Raw genomic sequence first — 13,052 nt, 5'->3', positions numbered from 1 at the left:
CTTCCCTCCTTTTCCTTCCCTTCCTTTCCCCTCTACTTCCCTTCCACTCTTTTCCTTCCTTTTCCCTTCCCCTCCCCTCCTTTTCCTTCCCTTCCCTCCTTTTCCTTCCCTTCCCCTCCTTTCCTTCCTTTCCCTTTCCCTCTACTTCCCTTCCCCATTCTTTTCCTTCCTTTTCCCTTTCCCTCTACTTCCTTTCCTTCCCATTCTTTTCCTTCCTTTTCCCTTCCCCCTCCTTTTCCTTCCCTTCCCCTCCTTTTCCTTCCCTTCCCTTTCCCTCTACTTCCCTTCCCTTCCCATTCTTTTCCTTCCTTTTCCCTTCCCCTTCCCTTTTCCTTCCCTGCTTTTCCTTTCCCTTCCCATCCTTTTCCTTCCCTTCCCTTTCCCTCTACTTCTCTTCCCTTCCCATTCTTTTCCTTCCTTTTCCCTTCCCCTCCCTTTCCTTCCCCTGCTTTTCCTTTCCCTTCCTTCCCATCCTTTCCTTCCCTTCCCTTCCCTCTACTTCCCTTCCCTTCCCATTCTTTTCTTCCTTTTCCCTTCCCCTCCTTTTCCTTCCCTTCCCATCCTTTCCTTCCCTTCCCTTCCCTCTACTTCCCTTCCCATTCTTTCCTTCCTTTTCCCTTTCCCTCTACTTCCCTTCCCTTCCCATTCTTTTCCTTCCTTTTCCTTCCCCTCCTTTTCCTTCCCTTCCCATCCTTTTCCCTTCCCTTCCCTTTCCCTCTACTTCCCTTCCCATTCTTTTCCTTCCTTTTCCCTTTCCCTCTACTTCCCTTCCCTTCCCATTCTTTTCCTTCCTTTTCCCTTCCCCTCCTTTTCCTTCCCTTCCCCTCCTTTTCCTTCCCTTCCCTTTCCCTCTACTTCCCTTCCCTTCCCATTCTTTTCCTTCCTTTTCCCTTCCCTTCCCTTTCCTTCCCCTGCTTTTCCTTTTCCTTCCCTTCCCTTTCCTCTACTTCCCTTCCCTTCCCCTCCTTTTCCTTCCCTTCCCCTCCTTTTCCTTCCCTTCCTTTCCCTCTACTTCCCTTCCCTTCCCATTCTTTTCCTTCCTTTTCCCTTCCCCTTCCCTTTCCTTCCCCTGCTTTTCCTTTCCCTTCCCATCCTTTTCCTTCCCTTCCCTTTCCCTCTACTTCCCTTCCCTTCCCATTCTTTTCCTTCCTTTTCCCTTCCCCTCCCCTTTCCTTCCCCTGCTTTTCCTTTTCCTTCCCTTCCCTTTCCCTCTACTTCCCTTCCCTTCCCATTCTTTTCCTTCCTTTTCCCTTCCCCTCCCCTTTCCTTCCCCTGCTTTTCCTTTCCCTTCCCATCCTTTTCCTTCCCTTCCCTTTCCCTCTACTTCCCTTCCCTTCCCATTCTTTTCCTTCCTTTTCCCTTCCCCTCCCCTTTCCTTCCCCCCCTTTTTCTTTCCCTTCCTTCCCATCCTTATTTTTTTAAAATCCCATTTATATCCCGCCCTTCTCCGAAGACTCAGGGCAGCTTACAATCTAAAGCACAGTAGCCTTCATTCTATGTATATGCCTGCTTCCCTTCCCCTCCCCTTTCCTTCCCCCCCCTTTTCCTTTCCTTTCCTTCCTCCTTCCCTCCCTTCCCCTCTTCTTCCTTTCCCCTTCCCTTCTCCCCCAATACTGAAGAGAAAAGAGATGGGGAATCTTGATTTTTCCCCCCCTCACCCGCTCCTTTCTTCTTCTTGCTAACCTGATATTTACAGAACGGTCACTGAGTTGAATTCCTACCTCAAGGCCATCTCGATACCAGTCAGACGCCTCTGTTAGGCTCCCACAAAGGTGATGGAGACACCGCCTTTCTCACCCTCCATCCCCTCCAACCGATCGCCCAGAAAACTCTGCAACCACCCAGGGCTCTCAAGGCTGACCGTCCTTAACCAGAGCTCTTTTCCAAGAATTTGACGGCCATACTCCCCTCCAAACTCCATCCAAGGGATCGGCCGTAACCCCACGCCCTGGAAGGTATTCCAAGCCGCTTGTGTGTCTGCAAGGGCACCACAAGCGATCTTGTTATGTTCTGCCATCAGCTAAACAAAGCCAATGCGGGTCTTGGGCTGTAATAACTGAAGCATTGTGTGTCCAGATTAGAATAGAATAGAGCTGGAAGGGACCTTGGAGGTCTTCTAGTCCAGCCCCCTAGAACCTATAACATCTCAGACAGGTGAATGTCCAGTCTCTTAAAAACCTCCAGTGATGGTGCAACCCACAATTTCTGGAGGCAGGGTTGTTCCACGGGTTAATTGTCCTCACTGTCAGGAAGTTTCTCCTTAATTCCAGGTTGCTTCTCTCTTTGATCAGTTTCCATCCATTATTCTTTGTCCTGCCTTCAGGTGCTTTGGAGAATAGGTGGATCCCCCTCCTCTCTGTGGCAGCCCCTAAGACAGGGGTCTTCAAACTTGGCCCTTTTATGACTTGTGGACTTCAACTCCCAGAATTCCTCAGCCAGCGTGCTTGGCTGAGGAATTCTGGGAGTTGAAGTCCACAAGTCATAAAAGGGCCAAGTTTGAAGACCCTTGCCCTAAGATATTGGGCGACTGCTATCATGTCTCCCCCTGGTCCTTCACTTCCCTAGACTAGCCGTGCCCAGTTCCTTCAGCCGTTCTTCATGTTTTAGCCTCCACTCCCCTAATCATCTTTGTTGCTCTGCTCTCCTTTGATGAATAAAGAATATTCTCGCCTAGCGGGAAACCCGATCCTTGCTCTTTCCGGCGGCTCAGGGCTCAGCTCACCTGAGAAAAACCTACCTGCAAGGCCTCGCTCATGCCCCGACCGATGACTAATGTTTTCACACCCTTTTCAAGAACTTCTTTCACATCGGCAGGCTGAACTCCAGGGATGTGCTGGGTAGGGGGGGGGGGAAGAGAAGTTAAGGAGAGATGGTTTTGCCATGGCACCAAATTAATACGGGATGGTCCACGACGAGTGCTGGGATTCAGCCGGCTCGCACCAATTGGGCAGAACCGGTAGCTAAATTTTGCTGCATTCGGAGAACTGGCTGGCTGCCAGAAATCCAGGCTAGGCCTGCCGGAAGTGCATGGATGCCACTTCCGGAAGTCCATTCTAGGCCTCAGAGGCCTGGAGGATGCCTCAGAGGCCTAGAACCGCCTACCGGAAGTGCGTGGATGCCACTTCCGGAAGTCCGTTCTAGGCCTTGGAGGCCATTGAATAAGAGAACCGGTTGTTCAAGTATTTGAATTCTACCACTGTCCTCGACGTACGACCACGATTGAGCCCAGAATCAATGTTGCTAAGTGAAAAATTTGTGAAGTGACTCTTGCCCCATAAGTGACTCTTGCCCCATTTTACGACTTTTCCTGCCATATTTGTTAAGGGAATGACTGCAGTTGTTAAATTAGGAACGGTGGTTGAGTGAATCTAGCTCTCCCCCATTGACTTTGCTTGACAGAAAGTCACAAAAGGGGATCACGTGACCCCGGGACACTGCCAACCGTCATAAATATGAATCAGTTGCCAAGCTTCTGAATTTTGATCACCTGACCGTGGGGAATCACATGGCCCGGGACACTGGAATTGTCATAAATATGTCAAGCATCCGAATGTAAGTCACGTGATCATGGGGAGGCTGCAGCAGTTGTAAGTGTGGAAAATGGATCATAAGACACTTTTTTCAGCGCCATTGGAACTTTGGACATTAAATGAACTGTTGTAAGATGAGGACTACCTGTATCGATTTCACTAGAATTGGGGGAGCGCAGGTTGAGAATTGGCACCGTTCAAGGACCAGCCTTAAGCTTCATGGCTCCTTCTGCTGTGGCAGAGGCACGGAAGCTCCCGCAGCCTTTTTTTTATGATACAGATAGTCCTTGACTTACAACCATTCGTTTACTGACCGTTTGAAATTACCACAGTAGTGAAAAAAAGAGACAGTCTGGAGTTCGATCCTGACCGGCTCAAGGTTGACTCAGCCTTCCCTCCTTCCGAAGTCGATAAAATGAGGACCCAGATTGTTGGGGGCAAATATGCTGAGTCTGTAAACCGCTTAGAGGGTTGTGAAGCGGCATATAAGTCTAGTATTGGGAAGGAGGGAGGGAGGGAGGAGCTGTGATGGCGCAATACTTAGAATAGTTAGAATGCAGCATTGCAGGGCCATAAAGCTCTGTGAAGCAGTATATAAGTTTAACCTTATATATACCGTATATACTTGAGTATAAGCCGACTCGAGTATAAGCCGAGACCCCCAATTTCACCCCCAAAAACTGGAAAAAGTTGGTGACTTGAGTATAAGCCGATCCGCCGTTCTGCAAGCCTCCGCCGCCGGCTGCTTCGTTCTGCAGCGGAAAGAAGCAGGCAGGCTGCTTCGTTCCGCAGTGGAAAGAAGCAGCCTGCTTCGTTCAGGCTGCTTCGTTCCACAGCGGAAAGAAGCAGGCAGGCAGGGGGCGGAGGAACGGAGACCCGGCGACGTTTGGGGAGGTTTGGAGAGGCGCCCAAACCTCCCCAAACGTCGCCGGGTCTCCGTTCCTCCGCCCCCTGCCTCCCTGCTTCTTTCCGCTGTGGAAAGAAGCAGGCAGGCAGGGCACAGAGGAACGGAGACCCGGCGACGTTTGGGGATATTTGGAGAGGCGCCCAAACCTCCCCAAACGTCGCCGGGTCTCCGTTCCTCCGCCCCCTGCCTCCCTGCTTCTTTCTGCTGTGGAAAGAAGCAGGCAGGCAGGGCACAGAGGAACGGAGACCCGGCGACGTTTGGGGATATTTGGAGAGGCGCCCAAACCTCCCCAAACGTCGCCGGGTCTCCGTTCCTCCGCCCCCTGCCTCCCTGCTTCTTTCCGCTGTGGAAAGAAGCAGGCAGGCAGGGCACAGAGGAACGGAGACCCGGCGACGTTTGGGGATATTTGGAGAGGCGCCCAAACCTCCCCAAACGTCGCCGGGTCTCCGTTCCTCCGCCCCCTGCCTCCCTGCTTCTTTCCGCTGTGGAAAGAAGCAGGCAGGCAGGGCACAGAGGAACGGAGACCCGGCGACGTTTGGGGATATTTGGAGAGGCGCCCAAACCTCCCCAAACGTCGCCGGGTCTCCGTTCCTCCGCCCCCTGCCTGCCTGCTTCTTTCCGCTGTGGAAAGAAGCAGGCAGGCAGGGCACAGAGGAACGGAGACCCGGCGACGTTTGGGGATATTTGGAGAGGCGCCCAAACCTCCCCAAACGTCGCCGGGTCTCCGTTCCTCCGCCCCCTGCCTGCCTGCTTCTTTCCGCTGTGGAAAGAAGCAGGCAGGCAGGGCACAGAGGAACGGAGACCCGGCGACGTTTGGGGATATTTGGAGAGGCGCCCAAACCTCCCCAAACGTCACCGGGTCTCCGTTCCTCCGCCCCCTGCCTGCCTGCTTCTTTCCGCTGTGGAAAGAAGCAGGCAGGCAGGGCACAGAGGAACGGAGACCCGGCTTCGTTTGGGGACTTTTGGGGAGGTGCGCGCGCACCTCCCCAAACCTCCCCAAACTTCGGCAGGTCTCCGGACGGCGGTGGCTTGGGAGAGGTGAGCGCGATCCCGGAAGCTCCAAAGCCTCGGCCGCGCACAAGTCCTCAGTAAGTTTTTTTGTTGACTGGAGTATAAGCCGAAGTGGAATTTTTCAGCCCAAAAAGTGGGCTGAAAAATTCGGCTTATACTCAAGTATATACGGTAAGTATGTAAATTTAAATGTTATTGCGAAGGAAGGAAGGAAGGAAAGGGAAGAAAGGGAGGAGGGAGGGAAGGAAGAAAGGAAGGGAGGGAAGGAAAGGAAGGAACGGAAGGAAGATAGGAAGGGAGGGAAGGAAAAGGGAGGGAAGGAAGGAAGGAAAAGGGAGGGAAGGAAGGAATGGAAGGAAGGGGAGGGAAGGAAGGAAGGAAGGAAAGGAAGGTAGAAAGGGAGGGAGGGAAGGAAGGAAAGAGGCATGGTGCCACAGTGGTTAGAATGCAGTACTGCAGGCTAACTGCCGACTGCCAGCAGTTCGATCATGACCGGCTGAAGGTTGACTCAGCCTTCCCTTCTTCTGAGGTCAGTAAAATGAGGACCCAGATTGTTGGGGGCACACACCCACACACCGACCAGTCAGCTTTTGCTACTTAACGCTATTCCCCAACCCTTTCGTAGAATCTGATTCCACGAAGGAGAAGAACCTCAAGCGTTTTTCGGGCCTAGCTTCCCGCTGATCGAATTAACCTCTTCTGGTAAATGACAGCTTCGTTGAGGCAGATCTGACTTTTTTTTTTAGCCTGTTTGCCTGTTTCCCTTCTGACTTCTCATTGTAATTTGTATGCAAATTTGCATAATAAACCACTGCAGGCTTCCGGCTCCCTAGACAGCGTGCAGCTGCTCCCAGTAGGCCTGGGGGGTGCCTGTGTGTGTGCGTATGTCTATTTTTAACAAGCTTTTATTTATTAATTTCCATTTTATCAACCTTTGAAATCAGCCCTCTCCCTCACAGAGGGACTCTGGGACGTGTACAAAGAAAATAACGTAAAAATAGTATTTTTTATAAAAAAAATTCTCTAAATGAAATTTACAAAGGCGTGGGTGAATTAAAAACCAATTATTTAAAAAAAAAAGTTCATTACAATCATCCCACAGAACCAGTCCAGTCTTCTGATGAAGTGCCAGGAGGGGTGCGTGGAAAGTCTTTGTTTTTTTGATGCTAATGATTAGACTTCCATTCTGTTCGTTTGTTTTTTTTTAATCCAAAAATCACCGTGCAGGGATTTATTTTTTTCTAAGTGGGGCGGGGGTGGGGAAATGACAATGGATTAAGAAAGAATCGGTGTCTGAGCAATGCGCAAGGAAAACATTTTTCCTCCCACCTCCAGAAACTCTAGCCTCTTTTTACAGTGACCCATTACAATTCTGTGGAAAAGAAAAAAGAGAAAATGGGATTTTAATGTATAGGTAGGTAGTCCTCACATAATCCGAGACACTGCAACCGTCATAAACACATGCCAGTTGCCACACATCTGAAGTCTGATCACGTGACCCTACGGAGGCTATTGCAGTCATGGTTGTAAGTCGCTTTTTTCCGATGGTATTATAACTTCAGTCACTAAACGAACCGCGGTAAGTCAGTCAAGCACTGCCTGTAGACATGGCCATCTATGACTCAGTTTAAATGTCCCAGTTGTCACAGATAATAGGTTTGTGTGTCTTTACCCCAAAGGAAAAAAAAACATTTTTATTCTATTTGGGGTCATTTCTCCAGGTTTGGGAAGCCTGTGCAGGAATCAAATAAGATGGGAGGTCACATTTTTCTAGCTTGCTTGACACCAGGGCCTGAGGGAATTCCCCATTAATAATAATAAAGTTGGAAGAGACCTTGGGGGGGGGGTCATCTAGTCCAACCCCCTGCTCAGGCAGGAAACCCTATACCATTTCAGACAAAGGGCTGTCCAATCTCTTCTTCAAAACTTCCAGTATTAAGAGCATCCGCAACTTCTGGAGGCAGGTAGTTCCACTGGTTAATTGTTCTGCCAGGAAATTTCTCCTTAGTTCCAGGTTGTTTCTCTCCTTGATTAGTTTCCATCCATTCTTGTTTTGTCTTCAGGCGCTTTGGAGAATAGTTTGACCCCCCACCCCTCTTCTTTGTGGCAGCCCCTCAAATATTGGAAGACTGCTATCATGTCCCCTCTGGTCCTTCTCTTCATTAAACCAGACATACCCAAATACCAAATCCAAACCTGCTTCTGGAGGCAGGTTGTTCCACTGGTTAATTGTTCTGTCAGGAAACTTCTCAGTTCGCGGTTGCTTCTCTCCTTCATGAGTTTCCATCCCTTGCTTCTTGTCCTGCCTTTGGGCTGGACAAAGCTGGGATTCTTTCCGGGGCATATAACTGCCTTATGATGACGACAGAGGAGACCCCCAAAAGAATTCTCCCAGGATGGGCCAAGATACCTACCTCCGTGCCCGTTTCTCTCCAATCCCATGTCCGGCTGCCTCCGGGCCACACTTTACAGTCTTTATAGGTGGTGGGGCAGCCTCTCACGCTCATCCGTCCCCATGAGAGGGAGGCAATTTCGGGAGAAGACATAGCCGGGTGGGTGTCTGTAAGGGAAAGAGAAGGAACAAGAGTTAAAAGGAAGTGGAGAAGTGGCCTTGCGGTAAGGCTGGGCAACTACGGCAACTTTAGGAACTGTGGACTTCAATCTGTGGAGTTGAAGTCCACAGGTCCTAAAGTTGCCTTAATTCCTGACTCCTAAAATAAGCCATCAAAGAGAAGGAGATAGGGCAGGGTAGGCAACTTCGGCTCTTTTACGACTCATGGACTTCAACTCCCAGAATTCCTGAGTCAGCATAGCTGACTCAGGAATTCTGGGAGTTGAAGTCCATGAGTCGTAAAAGAGCCGAGGTTGCCTACCCGAGATAGGCCTTTTAAGTTCTAGGCTGCATTGACAGAGGGATAGAATTAAGATGACAGGAAGTGTTGGTACCACTTTACAATGTCTTGGTCAGACCACACTTGGAATGCGGCATCCAGTTTTGAACCCCACGATATAAAAAAAGATCTTGAGACTCTAGAAGGAATACATAGAAGAGCAACAATGATGATCACAGGGCTAAAACATATTGCTGGAATTGGTTATGTCTAGTTTAATGAAGAGAAGGACCAGGGGGGACATGATCGCAGTCTTCCAGTATCTCAGGGGCTGCCCCAAAGAAGAGGGAGCCAAGCTATCCTCCAAAGCGCCTGAAGGCAAGACAAGAAGCAATGGGTGGAAACTTATCAAGGGGAGAAGCAACCTAGAACTGAGGAGAAACTTCCTGACAGTTGGAACAATTAACCAGTGGAACAACCTGCCTCCAGAAGCTGTGAATGTTCCAACACTGGAAGATTTTAAGAAGAGACTGGACAGCCATTTGTCTGAAATGGTACAGGGTTACCTGCCTGAGCAGGGGGTTGGACTAGATGACCTCCAAGATCCATTCCAACTCTGTTGTCCTGTCCTATCCTTTCTTATTGTTTATTCTATTCTATTCCTAATTGTATTCTATTTCTATTTCTATTCCTTATTCTATTCCTTATTCTATTTCTATTCTATTTCTATTCTAATTCTATTCTATTCTAATTCTATTCTATTCTATTCTATTCTATTCTATTCTATTCTATTCTATTCTATTCCTATTCTATTCTATTCTATTCTATTCTATTCTATTCTATTCTATTCTATTCTATTCTATTCTATTCTATTCTATTCCCATATTTTACAACCTGCCTGTTTTTGTGTTATTTTGTGTTATTTTATTTATTCCATACTAGCCATTTCAGCTGAGGGACTCTAGGTGGTTTGTACAGGCCATCCTCGACTTACAACAGTTCGTTTAGTGACTGTTTAAAGTTACAGTGGCACTGAGAAAAGTGACTTGTGTCCGTTTTTCACACTTAACGGCTGTTGCAGCGTACCCCAGGGTCACGTGATCAAAATTCAAGACACTGGTCAACTGACTCATATTTATGACGGTTACAGCGTCTCCGGGATCACTTGATCCCCTTTTGTGACTTTCTGACCAGCAAAGTCAATGGGGGAGAGCCAGACTCGCTTAACAACCATCTTACTAATTTAGCAAGGGCAGTGATTCACCTAACAACCGTGGTCGTAAAACGGGGCAAATGTACTTAAGAGTCTCGCTTACCAACGGAAATTTTGGGGCTCGATGGTGGCCGTAAGTCGAGGACTATTTTGTACTCCAAAGGCAGCTGACAAGCCCCCACCCAAGAAGGCGCCCCTCCCCCAGATCCGCCAGACTACAGTTCCCATCATCCACAGCGTGGGCGCGGCAAGTAACGGGCTTTGTAGTCCGCTCACCTGTCCAGGCCGCGGACCTGTCGCTCTCCTCTCCGGGAGGAAACGCCCCCTCGCGCCCCTCATTGGCCAAAGGCGATGTGACAAACACGGGCCGCGCCCACTAACAAACCTCTCCACAACATCGCCACCGCCACCACTCTCCGCGCGCGCGCAAGCCAGTTAGTACCACGCCCACTTTTTGGGGGGGGGGCGGGCGGAGTCTCGACGGCCGCCTTCCCTCGAGCCTTCTATTATGATTGGGCCCCCCTTCTCCGTCGCCGCCGGCGAGATTGGCTCAGGCGGCGTTCTCTCCCCGCCCCTTTCCACTTCTTTCCCCCACCCCTCCTCTCGCCTCCCCAACGCAAGCGTCATTTTGGTTCCTGTGTCAATCAGCCCGAGGGGGATAACCAACGAGAGAGCGGGGCCAGCTCTGCCGGCCGCTCTTTCCCGGCGCTCCCGCCCCTCCGCGGCGCCTCTCCTCGCCTCCTCTCGCGGGGTCTGACGGGAGAATGCCGCCGGTAGAGGAGGGAGGCAGGCCTCTTCCCGTCACAGCGCCCCCTGCCTTCCTCCTCCGCGCGCCCGCCGGAGCCGCCTCTCCTCCTCCTCCTCCTCCATCCATCCATCCTCTCAGGTTCCAAGATGGCGGCTGCGGTGGCGGCGGCGGCGGCGGCTCCCCCTTCCCCGCCTTTCCCCGCCGCCCCGCCGTCGTCGGAGGGCTCGCCCTACCCGGGCTCGTGGCCCAACTTCGCCGTCGTCTGCTCCTTCCTGGAGAGGTACGGCGCCCTCCTCGACCTGCCCGAGCTGCCCTTCCCGGAGCTGGAGCGCGTCTTGCAGCCGCCGCAGGAGCCCGGCGAGCAGGGTAAGCCCAGCCCAGCCCGGCCGCCTCCCTCAGCCGCGGGCCCGAGCGGCTCCTGGGAGCGCGAGCAGGCCTTCCGAGCCCCGCCGCAGGCCCGCGTCGCTTTTCTCCGCGCCGCCGCCGCCGCTTCCCCTAACCCGGCCGGGCCTGCCTCTCGCCTTGCCGGGGCGAGCCGCCTCCTTTCTCTCGGCCTCGGGGGGCGTCGGGCCCTTTTGTCCTGCTCCCTCGGGGTCTTCGCCTCGCAGCTTTGCTTGGATCGGGCCGCCCCGGCCGGGCTTCCCGCGGACGCTGCGTTCGCACGAGACGCCGACCCGGGTCGGCCCCTGAAGGATTCCCGGGCTGCAAGGAGCAGCCAGACGGGGGGGGGGGTGGAGGTCCCTCCTGCTCCCCCCGCTGCCCCGGCCGCCTTCAGATAAATAGGGGCTGATCAGGTTGGAGGGGGGGGGCGGAGAGAAGGGGATGATGGGCACGTAGTGGAACATGGGTACAAGGTTCCTCTTTCCTCTGACCAGCCAGTGCTCTTTGCATTGGGGAATTCCTGGTACTCTGGCATCTCTCTGCTGTATTCTTAGAAGTGTTATTATTATTGCATTACATTTTTATCGTGTGTGTATATATGTGTATACATATGTATTTACATGTACATACACATGTATACATATACATTTGTATATGTATGTATATGTATATATATGTATATGTTGTGTAGATTAGATAGATAATATATAATATACTGCTCAAAAAATAAAGGGAACACTTAAACAACACAATGTACTGTATTTAATAGTAGGATGTCTTATCTTGTGTTCCCTTTATTTTTTTGAGCAGTATATAATATAATGTAATAATACAGCAGAGAGATGCCAGTGTACCAGGAAGATCGGATTCCCCAAAGCAGGGAGCACTTGCTGGTCAGAAGAAAGAGGAGTCTTGTACCCATGTTCCACTACATGCCCATCATCCCATCCCCAAGCGGATGGATGGATGCACGCGCGCACACACACACACATGTATATGTACAACTCAGGGCAATGAATGCAGGTAGTCTTCAACCTATGACCACAATTGAGCCCAAAATTTATATTGCTAAGTGAAACATTTGTTCAGTGAGTTTTGCCCCATTTTGCGACCTTTCTTGCCAGAGTTGTTAAGTGAATTGTTGCAGTTCTTAAGTTAGCAACAGGGTTGTGAAGTGAATCTGGCTTGCCCCGTTGACTTTGTTTGTCAGAAGGTTGCAAAAGGGGATCAACTGACCCTGGAACACTGCGACCATCATAAATATGAAGCAGTTGCCAAGCGCCAGAATTTTGACCAGGTGACCATGGGGATGTTGCAACGGTCATAAGTGTGAAAAACAATCGTAAGTGACTTATTCCAGTGCTGTTGTAACTTCCATCGGTCACTAAAGGAACTCTTGTAAGTTGAGGACTTCTGTATGTATGTCTATAGATAGACAGACACCCACACACATGTATATAACAATAGTGATGATGGTGGTGGAAGGGACCTTGGAGGTCATCTAGTCCAACCCCCTGCTCAGGCTGGAAACCCTATACCACTTCAGACAAATGGGCTGTCGAATCTCTTAAAAACTTCCAGTGTTGGAGCATTCACCACTTCTGGAGGCAGGTTGTTCCACTGGTTAGTTGTTCTAACTGTCAGGAAGTTTCTCCTTAGTTCCAGGTTGCTTCTCTCCTTGATCAGTTTCCATCCGTTGCTTCTTGTCCTGCCTTCAGGCGCTTTGGAGAATAGCTTGACTCCCTCTTCCTTGGGGCAGCCCCTGAGACATTGTAATGCTATGTTCCAATGTCTCCGGGGTTATGTACATATGTACAGCTCAGGGCAATGAATATACCTACCTGACCTGCCTATTTTCCCCACACTAACAACCCTGTGAGGTAGGTTGGACTGAAAGAGAAGGGCTGGTCCAAAGTCACCCAGCCAGCTTTCATGGCCAAAAGAGATGTAAACCTCAAGTCTCCCGGTTTCTAGGCCAGCACTTTAACCCAGTCGAGGGAAGACTGGGACTCTTTGAAAAGATTGGGACTCTTTTTATCTTTCAAAGCCAGGATGTCTAAAGAATGGATTAGTCCTCATCCGTGCTCTGGCTATTCTTCCTTTTGTGCTGTTTGTCCCTGAGTTTCCCTTTGGAGCAGGGGTCTTCGAACTCGGCCCTTTTATGACTCGTGGACTTCGACTCCCAGAATGCCTCAGCCAGCGTGCCTAGCTGAGGAATTCTGGGAGTCGAAGTCCACGACTCATAAAAGGGCCGAGTTCGAAGACCCCCCCTACTTTGGAGGAACTGTTCCGTCTGCAGCATCAGGGATGGTTTGCAAGCTACCGTCTGAGAAGTCAAGTGTGTGCACACAAAGGGTTAGTCGATCCTGTTGTTCATATGTGACGTTTTCATAAAAAGCAGGAGATTCGACTCCGTGATTGTGACTGCCCT

The 13,052-nt window shown here is 50.7% G+C and overlaps 2 protein-coding genes across 3 annotated transcripts in view; one reads left to right on the top strand and one right to left on the bottom strand.

The window, feature by feature from the left end:
* Positions 1–9,884, bottom strand: part of AAMDC (adipogenesis associated Mth938 domain containing) — a 12,384-nt gene extending 2,500 nt beyond the window's left edge. Inside the window, exons 1-3 of one of the 2 annotated variants that reach the window (XM_081327896.1) lie at positions 9,769–9,884; positions 7,863–8,008; positions 2,738–2,833 (exon numbers count right to left, since the gene is read on the bottom strand). In XM_081327896.1, coding sequence (XP_081184022.1) covers positions 2,738–2,833; positions 7,863–7,994 — 228 coding nt within the window. In that variant the 5' untranslated portion in view covers positions 7,995–8,008; positions 9,769–9,884. Of the gene's footprint in view, positions 1–2,737; positions 2,834–7,862; positions 8,009–9,595 lie in introns of both variants that reach the window. The other variant, XM_081327897.1, reaches the window with a different exon arrangement.
* A 484-nt stretch (positions 9,885–10,368) lies between these two features.
* RSF1 (remodeling and spacing factor 1) overlaps positions 10,369–13,052 on the top strand; it is a 79,605-nt gene continuing 76,921 nt past the window's right edge. Inside the window, exon 1 of the mRNA XM_081327801.1 lies at positions 10,369–10,606. Within this exon, the coding sequence (XP_081183927.1) occupies positions 10,387–10,606 (220 nt within the window). The 5' untranslated portion in view covers positions 10,369–10,386. The remainder of the gene's footprint in view (positions 10,607–13,052) is intronic.

Source organism: Vipera berus (genome assembly GCF_964194415.1).
Source record: "Vipera berus genome assembly, chromosome: 4".
NCBI lineage: Eukaryota > Metazoa > Chordata > Lepidosauria > Squamata > Viperidae > Vipera > Vipera berus.
This window is presented reverse-complemented; position numbering and strand designations above follow the sequence as displayed.